This window comes from Anas platyrhynchos, chromosome 10 (genome assembly GCF_047663525.1).
Source record: "Anas platyrhynchos isolate ZD024472 breed Pekin duck chromosome 10, IASCAAS_PekinDuck_T2T, whole genome shotgun sequence".
Lineage (NCBI taxonomy): Eukaryota > Metazoa > Chordata > Aves > Anseriformes > Anatidae > Anas > Anas platyrhynchos.
This window is the reverse complement of record NC_092596.1, coordinates 9,342,220-9,360,605: the sequence shown is the minus strand read 5'-3', so window position 1 is coordinate 9,360,605 and position 18,386 is coordinate 9,342,220. Positions and strand designations below refer to the sequence as shown.

At 42.4% G+C, this 18,386-nt stretch overlaps 2 protein-coding genes across 9 annotated transcripts in view; one reads left to right on the top strand and one right to left on the bottom strand.

Moving 5' to 3' along the window:
* KIAA1210 (KIAA1210 ortholog) overlaps positions 1-12,146 on the bottom strand; it is a 69,587-nt gene extending 57,441 nt beyond the window's left edge. The window contains exons 1-2 of one of the 8 annotated variants that reach the window (XM_027465266.3): positions 12,004-12,146; positions 11,343-11,455 (exon numbers count right to left, since the gene is read on the bottom strand). In XM_027465266.3, coding sequence (XP_027321067.3) covers positions 11,343-11,401 — 59 coding nt within the window. In that variant the 5' untranslated portion in view covers positions 11,402-11,455; positions 12,004-12,146. Of the gene's footprint in view, positions 1-1,799; positions 2,023-7,810; positions 7,937-9,232; positions 9,667-11,342; positions 11,456-11,968 lie in introns of those variants that run through there. The other 7 variants (XM_027465273.3, XM_027465267.3, XM_072042877.1 and 4 more) reach the window with 7 other exon arrangements.
* A 24-nt stretch (positions 12,147-12,170) lies between these two features.
* On the top strand, positions 12,171-18,010 carry PGRMC1 (progesterone receptor membrane component 1). Its single transcript, XM_027465276.3, has 3 exons — positions 12,171-12,566; positions 14,081-14,236; positions 15,856-18,010. Exons 1-3 carry the CDS (start codon positions 12,224-12,226, stop codon positions 15,954-15,956), a joined length of 600 nt encoding a protein of 199 aa, XP_027321077.1. The 5' UTR covers positions 12,171-12,223; the 3' UTR covers positions 15,957-18,010.
* Positions 18,011-18,386: the final 376 nt, after the last annotated feature.

Genomic DNA, 18,386 nt, shown 5'->3' with positions numbered 1-18,386 from the left:
GCAGCAGGATCACAAATATAACCTCAGACTTCAGTGTCAGAAAACATCAACTGCCAAACAAATAACACAGAGAAGTGTTTGTTTGACATTTTACAAATTTACAACTGATTTGCATGTAAACATGCCATTATTTATAGAGAAACTAATGGTATCCCTGTATGCATAGACAATATAGCCATGTGCTGCTTCTCATGTATCTGCTTTTTTCCATCCAAGATCATAAATCTCAATTCTAAAATTTTAATGAGTCTGAATGAAAAGCAGATTTTTATTTTTTTGACACAGTGGAAGAGCTTGGTATTTCCTGTGAAAATATGAGCACGGTCAATATTTTATATACGGGGAAACTGTAGTTCTTTTGTCTAAGTTTGGGTAGCACAGAAGCTGAACAAAGGAGCTCTATTTCTACCCGTTCTGGCTTAAGAAAATACCATGTTAAAAAACATTAGGTTCCAACAACACAACTTTTCCTTCTTGGTGTCCAGGCAGGCACCAATATGCAAGACCATCTGGAAAGAAACGTGAGCACACTAGGTAGCTACAGGCACATGGATCATTGCCTAGTCTAGATGTCGAACATCAGAGGCAACAGTTACCGAGTCTAAACAAATATCCTGAGACGACTTGAATAAGGAATTGAGTTCTCCACACCCCATTCTTCCCAAATTCCCCTCTAGGGATAGATCCAGTCAATGTCCTTGCAACACTCCAAGCTCCCTTGGAGACAGATTAGACCTACACTGCCAGTAATGTTTGCGCTGCGAATAGCAATCAAGTTTAATGACTTCCCATGTATATTAGTTTTGCACTAATGTTGGCCCACCTCTCCAACAGAATTACTCCTGATTTGTTTGCACAGGTATAAGCAAGACGAGAACCAGGGACTCACACATCTGGAAAAATATTCCTAAAACCATCAGCATCCTGAATTTCTATTGCCACCGAAATAAAAATTGAGAAGTGAAGGTCATCTCAGATCCCATCTCCCTGGCTGTCAGCTGGAGTAATAATACGGGAAATCACGGAAGCACAGTTTTGAGGAAAGGGCTGTCTGACTCCGGTGCCTGCAAACACAAGGCTAAAGATAAAATGACCATTAACCTTCAGAGAAGGGCAGTGAGGTTCCAGAACGTCCTGCCTGCAGGCTTTATTGCTCCAAAGGGAAATGAACAGAAAAATACAAGTCAAAACTGCATACTGTTGACATTTAACTCAAATTAGTAGGCAATGGTAACATCTCTTTCTTTGTTAGCTTTCCTTTGTACAAAGGCACAAACGCAGTATCTGTTTCATTTCACAGCCTGCAAAATAAGTAGAACGTATTGAGTAACAACAAATCTACTCCCACCACTTGACATCTGCAAGATTAATCACAAGCACCAGAGCTGTGTCCCTCCACACAGAACGGAGCGTTACTCCCTGCTGCAGATACATCTGGGAGAACTGAGGCTGAGTAACTCAGTGACTATTCCAGAAGCCATAAACTGCAACTGAACCCAAAGTTCCTGGTGCCTGGAACAGTCTTTTAGAGTCTTTTCCCATCTTCCCTCACTCAATAAGGACAGCCAGAAAGCCCCTACAAGAATAGGCACCCTATAAATATCTAAGATAACTTTAAGTTCACTAGCCAGTCTTCAGCTGTGGGAACTCTTACAGAATCACTGGCATCAAAATGCTGGGTTAAATTAGAAATCGATGGCTCCACCTCACGAGTTGGCCCAGCCTGTCCAGAGCTTTAAAATCATCACATAATAAAATACACCCCATCTTGAGCCAATTTCACCAGAACAGTCCCATACCCCAGCAGAGTCCTTACGCAGCAGTGCGACGCGTCGCTCAGATTCAAGTTCAGGGAATCTTTAAATATCCACAGTTTGCTCCCGATGGTCTCTTAAACATGTTGGCACTGGTCCCATCATAATGAGAAGGAGAAAAACAAATCTAATAAATATCTAGACACAGGAAGTATGCTGATTGAAGAAGAAATTTACCTACAACTGTTGAATAGGCTACAGTTCTGAGTCACTGAGTCACTTAACCACGTGCTTAGGTTGGATCTCTGCTTGGTCCTTCCCACTCCTAAGGGCATGACCACAGGGCTGGGCAACGTGCGGAGCTGATGGGTCCTCTATCACCACAGGACCCACGGGAGCTGAAAAAGCTAGTTAAGAGTCACGACAAACTGAAGTCCGCTGCTTTAGTGTCTTTGTCCCCTACCAGGGGGACTGGGAAACTCCAGCCCTGTTGCTGGCCTTCAGACACCACACCCCTGAGGTCCGCTGGCATCACTTCACGTGCTGACTCCTGGCTCCCAGACTCCTGCCATTGCAGCAGCTTCCATCCAGTGAAACACCAGCTGACACTGGTACTGAACAGAGCCCAGAGGGCAATACAGCCAATACTGCCCGGTGTGGGACTCCTCGAGCCCTCAAGGGACTCTGCACCGCCTGCAGATGAGCAAGTGTGAAGCTGAAAGCTACGCTTGGTTTGCATTCAGCTACAGTTGCACACAGAAATGCTACGCAAGACCTCCGTTCATTAAGGAATACTTACACATAATGTGAATTACAGACTGGGTAGTATTTAAAAGCTACAAAAGGTTGCTGAGTTAGGTTACGAGATGGAAAATGGCTTTGCACTGCCTTCTCAGTTACAGAATACCGATGTTGTAATATTTTCTCACTGTGGATGAGATTCAGTATTTAACTGAGGCAGGTACAGCAGTAATGGGATCTGGATTTTTCTCCTACATTGTGCAAAGTTCTTTCACTGCAAATTCATATGTAATTGCTAAATATAAGATGTTAATAAAAATAATAATATTAAAAAAAATCCTATGGAAATGTCATTGAATGTTGTCAGCAACTACTGCTAAAAATGTTAATATGCTGAAGCTTTTGTTCTGATCAGAGGCTGTCAAAAAACAGCAAATACATCAGCTCTGAAGAGTCCCAGATACACTACACGTGTAATGCCCCTTTCACCACAACTACACCACCTCCAAAATCTGACCAGTTTCTCCTTTGGAGGACGGAGGCCACACGACTGCTGATGCTGTGCAGCTCATGGTAGAGCCAAAGCTTTTACACCTCTGATAACTGCAGAACGAAGAGCAGCAGTGATGGCCACAGGTGGAGGGCCAGCAGAGAAGAAGAAATGTAATCACCAGAATCAGAGCACTTGCATTTCTCATATTCCTTTTGTTTCTCTTTTTCACTTCCACAAAAACTGTGGTGACATTGTTTATAACACAGTTTCTTCAGGCTCATTACAATAATCAAGGCTGGCTCACTCCCTTTTTTCTCTTCCCTTCTATTTAACATGGTTTTACACTGCTCTTCATTAAAAAGATAACATAAATCCATTTGCATAGTCTAGGAGCTTAACAAATCAACTAAAGCAAGAACTTCTGAGATAAATGATAGACTTTCCTTGATTCAGATTTCTTGCTCTAAGCTGATTTATTTTAAGAATCTTAATATTTTAATATATTTTCTTGTACAATGAGATAGCATTTTTAATTATTGCAGAATCCACAGCTTTAGGAGTTTAACACTCATTAAATCTTCTCTTCAGACATCACAGTAGCAACAAAGTGATAACGTACAAAAGCTAGATCCTCAAAGAGAAAAGGAGCATTAAAAAAAAAAAATCACTGCTTGAAGAAGTACATGCTAGTAGTTAACAATACGTACAGAAACAGCCTCACGTGCTTCTGCTCACGGTATCATTAGTGCTCTTGAGCTCTTAAGAGGAAGCAAATACATTGTGGTTTTGAAATGTGCTCTGACGCGGAATAACCACATGCTAAGTCTCTTTCAAAGGACCAAAATCTTTAAAACTTAAAAGCTCTATGCATCTGTAAATATGGTCTTTCATAATATATCTGCAAAGAATGAATGAAGAATTTTGAAAAGAACTGCCATCCTGACGGCACGCAGAGCTGTGCTGAAATGGCACCTCCAGGTGGCTGCTTTCCTAATGCACAGGAGGCTTTCCATGCCTGTTCTCTACTAACACCAGGTTCCTATCTCCCTTTTTTAAATACGATTTAAAGAGTTAGTTATATACATCCACAACCTCCCCATGAGGAGCTAAATCATTTCCTGGCAGACTCAAACAAAATCTATAGCTTGAAAAAGACAAAAAAAAAAAAAAAAGCAAGGAAGCATGCTCATACACACTCCCAGCTTGTAGCATGTTCCTGGATAATTACACCATATATATGGGACTACAGTTGAAATTTATAGAGAAGCTCATGGACCATTTCTCAAATGCCATGCCAACCACACAGCTAGCTTTCTTTCCCTCACCCTTTCACTTCTTCCCACTGCGGTAATGAAATGTGCCACACAAAAAAGCAGAGGGCAAATTCAGAACTCAGAAACCCTGGCCCTGCTTTGACAGAAAGCAGGTTGAGAAATGCCTCTTTTGTAAACCTTCCCCTGCCCGTCATTACCAGTGCTTAGGAATATACAAAGAGCTCCTTGAACCGGAGGGATAGGTTTTATCCTGACAGGTGAGGAAGAGCTTCAGACCCCTGTTATCTGCCTGCAAGTCAGCAGCAGGCCTGGGAAAAGATGCTGGTTTGCCAAGTACCGTGGGCTAGGGTGAGGCAAACATCCCCAGATCGCACGGTATGGGCTACAACTCTAAATAAGCTAGGAACTATTATTATTATATATAAAAAAAAAAGCCTTGGCACTCAAAAGAACAAATATGGGCAAGGAATCAGCTAAACTGCAGCAGCCTGAATTCTTTTGGTGCTGGCAGGTGTCCTTCCCGCTTACCCTACTGGAACACAAAGCTGCTCCTGCAACGGGTAAACTGGGAGAAAGGAAAAGACACACTCGACTGCAAACTACTGTAATATTTTCTGGCTAATTATAGGGATTATATTTAACAGATTTCTGTGAACGATAACAGCCTTGTCTTATTTGTAAGCATCAGTTGAATCTAAGAGCTGTATGTACAGCAGGAAGAAGAAACGGCTGGAAGAGCAGACAAAAATCCAAAGTATGGCAGTGAAAGCACAAGAGGCTGTCTAGCTCCTTGACATACCATTTTGCTGACGTTAACCCTAGGGAGGGCATCAAAGTTGTAAGCAAAATAAAAGTATGTGCACTAACCTCTGTTTTCCCCCACAGACTTTTATGGAGCAATTTAGAGGGGAGCTGTGAAATAAGATCCTCGTTACTCCCTACAGTTTTAAGAGCTTACAGTAGGACAGCCACCCCAAATTCAACACTCCTGAGTCAGCACAACTAGGCAGTGACTTAAACAATTGGGTATTTTGAAAATAACATTTGGTATTTCAATTTCTGAGTCACTACAGGTCCTGATTTCAAGCTCTGTGGCTGTGTGTGCATCTTGGCAGTTCTGCCTGGTCAGAAGAAGGCTTAGAGTCTTGCACGACCGTTTGGCTGTGTGAGCTATGACCTGAGGAGATCTCATGAGCTTTACAGGGAAACTGCAGTAGTTTGCAACCAGGAGGGAGGAACATTAGTTAAAACAATCCTTGTTAATACCACCAGCTGCAAATCTTAGAGTCTGCTGCTCGCCAAAGCGGTGGTTTCAAGTTCCAACCTGTAGCACTCCTTCCATTGCACATACGAGCTGTCAACCAAAGATACAAAGATAAGCCTCTCCAGATGGAGAGCAATTTATGTAGCTTTGTGCTTAAACTACACAATAGACCAAGCTTAAACTGGCAGCAGAACTGGCAGTTTTCTAGAAACTTATCAGAGGGAATGCCAGGGGGATTGGAGTGCATTTCCATTAAAACCAAAGTCAAGTAACAAAATCTCACACAACGTTTTTGAATTAATTTAGAAGGAACTGATGAAATTCAAATGGCATCTCTGCTTGTGGCATTGGCATTGCTTTTGCAAGCTATTTTAGACTTTAAGAGGATGTGTATGCATCTGTGTGCGCATGACTCAACATGATGCTGGTGGCATTCCAATAAAGTCAAGCCACTGCTGCTTGAGTCTGGGCCATATTCAGAGCTCATTAGGATCGGCAAGAGTCTTTCTACCGAGTTCAGCCCCTCGTATCGTCGCCCAGGCTTGCGGTCTGAGGTACAGCAGGCACTGCAGTCACGCTGCTCTGCCCCCTGCGTGACTTACAGCACAGCAGGGTGTTTATGTTATATAACTAAAGATATTGAGACCAACCACACCACACACACATCAGGATTATTGAAAATCTTCAGGAAAAATAAATGAATAAATAAATCACTCCCTGGTTTGCTGAACCCATGTGTAGTTTCTCTTTGTTTTTACTGAAAGAGTTAACGTAAATAAATACATATATATGAAGGAATCTCTAACATACTTCAACAGTAGCAGATACAGTAATCTTTCTGGTCAAAGTCATAGTGGATTTTAGCAGTAAGGATTAAAGATGTGTTTGTTGGTATTAAACATACTAGGTTCTCTCCCACCTACACAAAGTATTGTTCATTTTGCACATATTTTCCCAGCTGTTAAACAATAAGCAACATCCAGTATTTGCACGTGCACATAGTGCATTCTTTTGAAACATTCTACATAACCATGGGACTCTAAACAAATTTATTTAGATTCTAAACAAATGAGCCTAAATGGGTCTTTGGATCAAGCACGATTTCTCATTTCTTCTTTGACTGTCCCACATCTTTTTCTAGTAAAAGAAAACATAGTTGTGCTTTTGTCTGCAGCACACTCTCTGACCAGTAAATTAAACCACATTTCCAGCACAGAGAAATGTTAACTGTGTCAAAGAAGCCAATGCCAATAAAACTTCTTAAGTTGCAAAACTTAATTTTGCGGGTTAAGTCTGTGTTTACCGGCTCCCAGAAAGACTTAAGAAAAGTCTATAGAAGTTACTGCTTCCCAAATGCCTGAATACAGCCAAAATCCTGTGCTGTGGGTTCCAAAGGACAAATAGTTTTGAGTCATCAGATCTGCGCTGGGCATACCTCCATCTTTTTTGTCACAGGAATCTGAGACATTTCAGAGAACTTCCATCAGATCTCTGATGGAAACACAAGCAGAGAACCTAAGTGGAAAGGTATTCCAACCCACAATGATTTTAGAAAACTAAGAAATTTAATTTGGGTTCATGTAAAATCTAAATAACTTGGCTTTGCATAGCAGAAAAAGCATGTAGTATACATACAGAGCTGCATAAATTTGCAGTTTTATTTGGTTTATAACAGAAAGAGTCAGGTATATTTGTATTTCTCATCGTAAAATGTATCTGCAAAGATGCAGGAGTCCTAATTATCATTTAATATATTGCGTGAGAGAAAAACAAATAGAAAACTTGCTTTCATGAAGCTGTTAATAACCGATAATGCCACTAGACTTTCTTTGCTAAGACTGTTTAAAAGGGTCCCACTGGTATACTTCAGGTTATCTGTAACCTCCTTCTGTTTCCACCAAGAAGACAACACAAAGTCACCCACAGTGACCGTAACCCCAAGTGGATCAGAATGCATGTTCTAGGCCACCTCCTTCCACTTCTTCAATCCTCTACACCTTGGCTGTAATTACTAAAAACCTGTCTCAATCTGCATCAGAGGAGTTCTGCTGATGGTGGGGGTCCAGCAGAGGAGCCCGCTCACTCAGAGATCACTGCAGAACATGGCACAAGGACACAGCACGGCGGCTGGAAGGGGAAGGCACAGTTTTGAACAGCTCTACCAAGAAAACATTTGGACCAAATGGTAGAAAAGCCTGGAGGTTGTTTGCAGGGGCCTTTGCATACTCCTTGCTCATACCTCGATGAAAACGCTCATTACCTTGATGAAAACACTTGCCCTTACCTGAGCCACTCCTACAAGCACAAGAACTGTATCATCAGAGGAAATTCATCAGAGCTGCTGTGTGGTTAAGGCTTCACTCCTGCACACAGCTGTTAGTGAGATCATGCTCTTACACCACGGCCTGTATGAGCAAACCAAGCACAAAGGAAGTGACACAGTGGCCCTTTCCAGCCTGCTATGGATTTCATGCCCACGATGCTCCCTCTGCCGCTCTTCTCCTGCCACCGCCACAAACTGGCTCCAAAGAAAAAGAGACGGGGTGGGAACAAAGGGAAAGCTTCCCTACCATGTGTTGAAAACTGGGTTCCACTGGATGGCTGCTTGGCAAGCTAACTGCGCGTGCAAACCAGGCATGACTGAACTGCCTTCAACCATTTAATCAAATCAGAAAACCAGAGATAAAACCATGTGTGCAACAGACAGAAACCTGGCTTGTACCTGGAAGTGTGTCTAATCAAACTAGCTGATTTTGGAAAAAAATCAAGTGATATTCCTTCCACATGTCTGTCTTGCTACTGCTGCCGCTTTCTTTTTACTCAGCATCCCCATCTTGTCTCATCTTGCCTGTGCTGCTGTGAATTTGGCCACCTAACTAATGGGGAGAAAACAAAGGTAGCCAAAGCACCCTCCACTGTCCTCCACTGGGGGTCTTAGAAGCAGATTTCAGCTACACAGAAATGCCACTCACACTGAGCCCAACTTGTTGCATTTCCGTTACTAAAATGCTGCAAGCTTACACCTAGAAAACTCTGCCATCCTGGTTTATTGATACTTCCCTTCTTCTAACCACTAAGCCTATTAATGCTGTCGTTGGCTGTCAATTCAGTTTGAAACAGACTGGCCTGCTCTGTAGCAGAGGTGGCACGCCAGCAGAGTGGCAGAGGAATAACTGGTCCCACTCCAGGGATATAATGGCACAAGCAGAGACAGCCTGTGCACTCAGAAATGCTAAGCAAATGTCTCGTGTAAGCAAAACGTGGGCCTTGTGAAGGACGTGTACATAAAATGGGTATCAGTGCCCTACCTGACACCAATGGGGCAGAGAGAATAACAGTTCCCACTCCCTCTGAGAAGCAGCACTACTGATTCGACTCATTCTGTGAATGGCTGTTTCCTTCATGTCATCCAGTTATTTCAGTTATTTTTGATACAAAAAAAAAAAAACAAAAACAAACAAAAAAAAAACACTCCTGGCTCATCGGACCTCTAAGCGAATCCAAGGAGTTATTTTGAGGAAGCCAGGGATTTTATTTACTGTCTGTCAATCAGCGTGCTTCCTAGGGAGACTGTTACACTGCAAGAATCATACAGACTTGATTTTTTTTGTTGTCCCTGCCCCTTCCAGAAGTATCTCCAGCTTGTCCAGATTGTTTTTGGCATCTGCTGCCTTTCAAAAAAGGAGACCAAACCGAGAGCTCTCACCTGGACCTTCTCGTACAGTTAAAGGGCAGTGAGACTTCTCCCCCACATCCTGGTGCGGTTGCTATACAAAGCAAGCCTTCTTGTCACGGTGACCGTCAGTCCTTTTCGGCATGACTGAGCCAGAAGGCGCAGCCCTGGCAGCCCGACAAGTGAGCACAGGGCTGGTGATGCTACAGGGGAAGGATTCGAGTTGCAAGCTCACATCAGTATATTTCTGAAGAAAGAAATTCTCCAGCAGGCTTCTTCCTCTGAGCAGTCCCTGCCTTCCCAACACACTTTTGAGGCTTTTTCTAGAACTTGGTAAATAAAAATCTCATCTGGAGCTGTTTTATGCTGCAGATGTTTAGCCATGTATCGCTAGGATCTTGAGAGCCTTCAGCACACTGTCATCCTCACAGTGCAGGGTTCTTTCTTCTTGCACTTAGCTGGATGGCAAGGAACACAGCTAGACAGTCAGAAGATGCAACTGAAATAATAAACAGTAATGTGACGGAGATGGATATTTAATAAAATGAAAAGCGCAGCAGAAAGACAGTCTGTGCTTTTGATCTGAGGACTAGACGTAATTCAGGACATTCCTAGGCCAGGTGCCTGCTCTCTGTACCTGGAACAGACCCACTCCAGCAACAGCTTAATACAACGTCTGCTGCCAACATTAAAAGCATGTTTGGCCTGCAGGACCTCTGCAGATTAGGGAGGGGTTCTGTTTTCTTGGCATAGTTTGGCAGTAGTCAGTAAAAGAAGAGCGAGATACCAGCTTGGCAGCAGCGGTCCCCATATCATCTGCCAAGGTAAAGGGTATCATAGGGAACCCAGACAAAGCACGCTTTGTTTAGAAGCACAAAATATGCTCTAAAAGATTCATTACATATATCAGACAGTTTCTAAAGCAAAAACAGAGCAGTAAGAAGAATGCTGAGGTAGAGCTAATTTTGCTTTATCTCTAACAAATTTATACTGCTTAACAAACAAACAAAAAGGAATACTTAAAAACTGCTTAGTTTACTTGTTTACTTTGATTTTTAAGGATATGAAAGTTATAAGTTCCAATGCTGTTTTCTTCAGTAAAGACAAAGAGAACTGCTCAGAACCACTTTATCGCCCCATCTCATGGATGTTGTTAACAGAATTGTTTCAAGGAGGGAACTATTGTTGTCTACAGAAAGGTAAGAAAAAAATGCGTGGGGGCATAGCTAATGCCTGCGGTATTTAACTGGAGCTGGGGCCAACTCAGTTCTGACTTGAACCTCAGCTCCACTGAAATGTACTGCCAAATAAATGTGCTAGCAAGAAATGTATAACAAAGGCCCTGTGAATGTAGATAATTCTAAATGATGTATCATAACTTTTTTATGTCCATTTATTTCTAAATACCTGTTCTTTTTTTTTTTTTTTTTCCCCAAATAACATGCATTTTGAGGTATATGAATATTTTGGGATATGCTAGAAGCTTTAAAAAATAAAAAAAAATAAAAATAACAAACAAACAAACAAACAAAAAACACCTTGAAATCGGGCAACTTAATTTGCAGTACCAGTGCTCGTGTGGAAGATAACTTGAGATCCTATCAATCTTGGCAGCATTTCCTGGCTCTCCTTTATCTAAGAATTAATTGTCCTCACGTGGTTTCTCTAGGATACTAGGCATTCTCCCTCCCTTCAGTGCCTGGTTCATGGTCAAATTCAGGGTTGGTGTTGCTTTGGAGTTTGGGTTTCTCCTCTGTCTTCAATAAAATGTAAGCAACGAAAGAAAAATCTCCACAAAAATTTCTGTTTCCACATCTATTCCTCTAACGTTTAAAAATCAACATGACAAAATCTAATAGCTTTGTATCGATGCTGACTAGAATTAAGTCCCAGTTAGGTAATACAGCTCCTAGTTTTAATAATACTGAAGTTTAGATTATTTATCTGGTATCCTAAGTAGGATCAAAATCCAGACTTGCCTTATTACCAACTACAAATTTCAGTCACCAGATCCACGAAACAAGGAGTTTTTCAAGTTACACAGTGGCTGGAAGCAAAAGTCAGCATATACCAAGGCCCAAGTGCTGATCAATAGAACAGGGAGCTTCCCAAATCAGACAGCAGGTGGAACCAAACACCATACCTTGCAAGGGCAGAGCCAAGATGTTTAAAGATTGTTGAACTGAGAGGTCTGGGTTGCATCCCAAAGGCAAAACCCTCCAACAGCAGGCCTGGCAGCACACAGGGTTAAAATTCCTGACAATTAGGAAATAAATAAAATGGGTTGTTTGTTTGTTTGTTTGTTTTTATTGTACTTAACTGAATGTCCAAATGATAGGTTCCTGTTAAAATATCCTTCATCCACTGAAGCATTTATCTGAACCACCTGCCAAGCTACAAGGTTAGCACACTGCATCTCCTCTGAGTGATTGTGCAGGGGGAATAACAACACTCTGACTGGACATTTATTCATATTCGTTAAAAATGGTGGTAAGGACACACTTTATGGAGAGAAATACACAGAATTTCACTTTTACAGAGACAAATACTCCAAAAATTGCTTTTGTTTTTCCACAGCGGGTACTCAGGACGGGGTGGCACCAACGAGCCGCTCCACACGACCACCACATAAACCAGAGGGAGATGTCAGCGCTTCCTTCACCTTAAGCTTTCCTCAACCAAAATTTCCCCTGAGAAGAAGCCTGAATAAAGCAGCCTACGGCCGGCCACGTTCTAAGAAGCACCTGTGCTGTAAAACCAACACAGTACCTCAGGAGCTGCCGCCGGAGGGCTGGAGCCATTACCTGCCGGGCACAGCCCCCGGATCGCGGCCGTCTCCTCACGGTTGCCGCCTCGGGGCGGGCTGTGCAGCTCCTGAGGCGGGTCGCGGGGCTCCTGAGGCGGGGCAGCCGCCATCACGGCGCCCCCTGCCGCCTCTCTCCGGCTTCCACCGCCCCTCGCCTTCCTCCCGGCCGGCCCGCCCCCGGCAAGCCACCGCCCCGCGCCTCAGAGCCCGCCGAGCCCATGGCCCGTGAGGAGGCGGCGGCGGCGATGGCCGGCGAGGAGGCAGCAGCAGCGGCGGCGGTGGCCGGCGAGGGGGGCGGCTTGCTGATGGAGATCGTCAGCTCGCCGCTCAACCTGAGCCTGCTGGGCCTCTGCCTCTTCCTCCTCTACCAGATCCTGCGGGGCGACCGGCCCGCGGTGCCGGCGGGCGAGGAGGACCCGCCGCCGCTGCCCAAGATGAAGCGGCGCGACTTCACGCTGGCCCAGCTGCGGCCCTACGACGGCCGGAGCGACCCCCGCATCCTCATGGCCGTCAACGGCAAGGTCTTCGACGTGACCCGCGCCAGGAAGTTCTACGGGCCCGGTGAGGGGCGGCGGGGCGAGCCCGGCTCTCGGGGGCAGCGTGGAGCGGGGGCCTCCGCTCTGAGGCGAGGACAGGGCCGGGGCTCCTCGGCGCCGGGGAGGCTCCGGCTCTGCCAGCCCGCACCGCGCCGTTATTCTTTTATTTTCCTTTACCTACGCGGTTAGGGCAGGCAGCAGGAGCGGGGTGACCTCTCAGCGTTTGCATTCGGTTCCCAACTCTTACTGGACTGCATAATTCTTATATTAAAACAATGTGTAGCCGCTTAGGGTAAACCGGCTTTCTGTGACGGGTACAGGCACTTCAGAAGTGCAAAGATTGAAGTAAGCTTTACAGGGCAGCTGGTGCTGAGCTGGGGGAGTTCGCACACAGGTACGAGTTGAATCGCCTCCACTTTTACCAGAGGTCTCCTGAGGTGCTTCACTGAGGCCCAAAAATTTCTGCTGTCTGGTGTGACCACTCTTGGGCTGTCCAAGCGTCTGGTGGCTGCGGTAGTGAGCTGCCACCGCTACTCTGAGACGAGAACGCTGCAAGAGACATTAGGGAGCTTGATGAGGTTATTAATTGTGGCTTAGTCACAGACAGGAGACTGGCACTAGGTAATGCTGGGCTGTAGCTTTGAGTTCTGCAGCACTCAAGGTGATAGGTGCAGCAGCGTTAGTTGTACAGTTCTGTGTCTGTACTGAAACCCACTTGATTTAAGAACCACGCTTTAGATGTTACCCTTCTGGACAACGTTAAAAGCTGCCCACTGTATAAAATGTAGCCACCATGGTGTCTGGCTATCTTTCTTTTTAATGGAAAAGTAAGATTCTCTTTGAGTATAGGGAAAAGGTCGCTGTGGGAGGTGTGGAAGATGGGAGGCTCTGTGCGGTAACCAGAGTTCACATCCAGCTTCTTTAAGCTCCCTTAAGAACTTTCAATGTCCAGTTGCAACATGTTTGTCATGCAAGCAAGTTAATGAGTAATGAAGTTTAGCAAGAGTCTGTCTTGATAAGGTATCCCTGATCCACGGTGAACTTCATGTTTTGGTCATTTGAGTTCATCTTGCATTTTGAAAGCTTTAATAGATATTACTTCCAAGCTAGCATTTTATAGTATCACAACCATGTTTTCAGTTAGGTCATCCTTTCAGCTCTCTGAGCCCACAGCATCTCTCAGAAAACCATTTCTCCTCAGGCTTGCAAATCCATCCTCTGTTCCTCTTTCTGAGGATGTCCTTCCCAATCTGTATGATTATTCTTACTCTGTGTTCCACGCGCTGTTGCGTGATTCGTTGCCCAGAAGTTCCAACACACTCGGTGTCTCTTCTCATTGTTTTGTTTCTTGACTTCTTCCTCTGTTTTTCCTTATTACCAAGTAAAATAAAGTCTGGAAACACTTCAGAAGTTTGAGATACTTCTGACCCTCAGGTCAAGGTAGGAACTCGTAATCTGTTTCAGTCTGGAGACTCTGATCCTTGAAGATCATACAGCATCTGTTGCCTCTGTAATAATGTTTCTGTTTTTATTTTAAAGAGGGCCCGTATGGGATTTTTGCTGGGAGAGATGCATCCCGAGGTCTTGCCACTTTCTGCCTGGATAAGGAGGCTCTGAGGGATGACTACGATGACCTCTCTGATCTCAATGCTACACAGCAAGAGACCTTGAGGGACTGGGAGTCACAATTCACTTGTAAGTAACTTTAAACTTATTTACAAAGAAATAGCTAACCAGCATGTAATAAGGGAAGCAACAGTTAAAAGGTGTTACTAATTTGAAGCATTGGTCTGGAAGCTTACTTTTGAGTTAATGCCTCAGTTTACCAGCAAAAATTCCCGTTATTCAAAAAATTAAGAGAAATGTAAGGCATCCTCCCTCCCTCTGTGCCTTACAGAACAGTAATAGAGTTGGAAACACTGTAAAACTACCCAAAAAGTTGACAGAAATTGGAAGTATAGCACACCTCTAATACAGTTAAGACACCATCTATAAAGACAATTACATCTGAAGCTCTGAAAAATGAAGCGTAAGTCCCATTCAGCTTCTCCGAAATAAGAGTAATATTTGAATTATTATTTCTTGGTTACTTTGAGTTTTGAATACCGTTAAAACAAAGCCTTTTTCCCTTTGGGCTCCTGATATAGCTAGATATAGCTATAACTTTTATACTATAAATAAGAAATTCTGCATTTCCTTGCTGATGACTTTATTAGATTCACGGAAAATTGCCCAGCTGACCTTCTACCCACAAAATGATTAGGAATGGGCAAATGCCATCTCTGGCTGTAACCGTACCAGTGATCACCAGAGCAGCAGAGGAAAAAGGCAACTTGCACACTTGAGACATTTGGTGTAAAATTAACAGAAGGAAGTTGTTTTTGTAGTTGCCCTGTTTTTCTCTGCTTAGCAGTGTAAGTTTTTTAAAGGCTTAGTGCCATGTGTTCCAACTTGCTACTCAAAAAGAAAATCAAACCACGTTTTTATGAAAATTGTTATGTTGACCTTGTACCCTGCTGGCTTGACTTTTTTTTTTTCTCCTCCTATGATTTATCTTATTGATGAAAAATAACTCTTCCATATCTCATACTGCCTTTTAGGCCAGTGAACACCAAAGGAATTATTTCTGCTCAGATATGACAAAATAATTCTATTAGTTAACTTATCTTAATGAAAGGATTTATATTTATTTGATAAAAAGTGCATATGCAAATAACTTTGCATGAAAAGTTTGTATAGTAAAAATCAAGTAGATTTTTTTGTTGTTTTTAAACCCAGTATTAAAGATTGACTATCACTAGCTGGAACGTAGCTTTCTCCACATAATGCCATTAGAAGTTCTGAGTCCTGACCTGACATGCCCCTGCTATTTTGGCTCTGTCTTAATCAAGGCTATTAATCATACCACACCAAAGGGTTGCTTTATGATGCTAACAACGATGTCCCAGAAAACAGAACTATGTTATCAAATTTCTAACCTAATCTAGGGTTTGTATCTACCTTTTCAAGAGTTGGGCATCAAGATTGACGCTAAATTGCACTCAAAAATTAGCTTTGGCACAGCAAGAAAAATAATCTAATCCATGATTCCATTTCTTTAGCTGGATGAGTCCCTCATTTTTCATGTGTCTTTACATTAATTCATCTTCTGTCTTAGCCAATAGAAAAATTATATTTCATTCACTTTGCATATTTCTTACACTTATTACAACACTAATAGTAGTTCAAGTAGTTTGTTTTTTTCCTTCTCTGTACAAAAAGTACATCCTTAGGGCAGAATAATGACTTGATTTTTTTTTTCTTCCAATTTTCAGTTAAGTATCACCATGTTGGTAAGCTGCTGAAGGATGGAGAAGAACCCACTGTATACTCTGATGAAGAAGAAAAGGATGCCCAAGATGCAAAGAAAGACTAGAGAGTGCAGTGAGGAACAGTCTATTTTTGTATCTTAAGGGATCGTTTGTAACATTCCTGTTCTGTTTTACAAATTGCGACAGCAACAATGCTTACAAAAAGCCAGAGTTACAGTGAATCAGGTTTATTGCTCTAGGCTTCCTTTTCAAATTCAGCGATAAACTAGTAAAGGTCTAATATGTCTTCCTTTAAACCTTTATAATATGAAGTATGCACAAAAATGTCTGTGCAAAAGCAAACTGCAACTTTTGCAATAAAGGACTGATTTAATTCTGTCACTATTACGGCAGAGTAGGGTTGAAATCTAGTTTTTCATTAACAACCTAGCACTGTGGACACAAGCACAAGAATAACTTTGCATTCGTAACATAAATTCCACTGAAATTCATTTAGCGTTAGCTTCTGCAGGATCTGGGCCTTCAGTTGTAATTCCTTCAAAATCACAGAATGGTTTGGGTTGGAGGGGACCTTAAAGACCATCTAATTCCAACCCCCCTGCCATAGGCAGGGGCATCTTCCACTAGACCACGTTGTTGGCAATTCCTGGCAACCAGGAATTGACTGCACATTCAATAGTGAATTAAAAATATCTATCTCCAGGAAAGGGTACGGTACCACCAGCTTTTGCAGTAAAAAAAAAAAAAAAATAATGTAAGGAAGATGCTTAGTTTAGATGCAGTTTCACATTTTCTTTGTTTGCTCGTTCATGAAGCACCATGCTCATTTGTGGTGTGGTATAATTCAATATTGTCTGATAATCTGCGTTTTAAGGAGTTACATAGAGGCTTACAGATGAAACACTAACTGCTTAAAAAAAAAAAAGCCAAGAATTTTTGAGAGGTTAAATCACTTTTAGATACTTACAAAATTAGTAAGGACAGATGAATACCTGATGTATTCAGTCATGCAGCTGCATTAATACTCTGTTTACTTTTAAAGTACATCTGAAACGTTACTTAGGTACTGAGTGTAACTAGGCATCCTTAAAAACTAGGTTAATAATGAAGTATGACTTAACTGGACTATCATTTGTTTATTTCTCTTAGAAAAATGATTCTAAGAATTTTAATAAAATGAAATTAAATGGGTAAAAGCAGCTGCTGTTGATTCTTAGGCCTTAAAAAAGACTTGCTGGCATGGCGTGGCTAACAAATACCCTTGTACATGCACCTTTAGCAGAAAAACCTTTATGGTCCATGTAACTTATACAAGTTTCCTGTACAAAATAATAAAACGTGGTGTGAGCCATGTCTGAGTCGAGGCTTTTGTTGCTTTGGAATGTGGCTGTTAAAAGAAGTGGCAAAATCTCATGCATAACCAGCAATGTTATACCTGGGGGAACTGACTATTGAATTGCATTTCACCTGTTTGTTCTTTTAGTTTACACCTGTGCTTAATTACTAGGTTTATCCCAACCACATAACTTAGTCTGCTACCAAAGGAGGCTGAGTAAATGCATGTGACTGAAATCAGCCAAAATACATTTGTATAACTTTACCAGAAATTTCCAAGGAGATAACTGATGATTTGTTGATCTCTTGTAAATGTGATTCTTGTCCAGGTGATTCTGCTTCGGTGCCTGTCTGGTATAGTTCCCTATTATTTACTTTCTCCGGTTCAGCTCTTCTGCTGAGTTGTTTCAACTTGGCAGCACAATCAACGTGATGAACTGAGTCCTGAGTAGGAAGGTGTGAACTAGGCAGAATTGTTCAGAAGTAGAGTGCATTGCACAACAGAAACTTTCATAAATATGTTGACGCAACATGCTGAAGTGCCTGAGACAAACCGCAGTGAGAACTAATGACTTTCCCTCAGTCCTAATACTTTCATGGTGTTTTCCCTTTCAGTTACACTGGGCCTTCCAATGAACAGTGAGCTGTTTGAGCCAGATAGCTTGCATAAAGTGTTACTGTATGAACTACCTAATGAAGGTCTAGAGACAAGTCGAAGTCTTGTCACAGCCTTTGTGTTTTGCAAACTACTTCTAACGGTTTACCTCAAATCAGAAATGTGCTTTTATCTGTTTAAGGCAGAAAATAAATGTCTTGCATAATGGTGGTGTGTGTTTTTATTTACTGCAGCTGAAAGTGATGGCTAATCCTCCCCCAGTGTTACAAATTTTACAGCCTACAATCTGTCTTTCTTACATTATTCAATGTGTAGATCGAGTATAACATGTTCAATCTGAATGGTCTGAATGTAGTTCTGTAGCATAATCATTTTTAATAGAATATTAAATTCAGAACACGTTCACATGTTTTACTGTTGCAAAAGCAGAGTTAGGCATAAAAGAAACACAAGTATTTGCTAGCACTGAGCAAAAGGTGGAGTTTTGGAAGGCACGTTCCATGCAGTGGAACTGGGCTGGGCTGTAACCTACCCTTCAGTGGGTCCAACACTGACTCTTAAGTTAGTCTACAACAAATCCGGA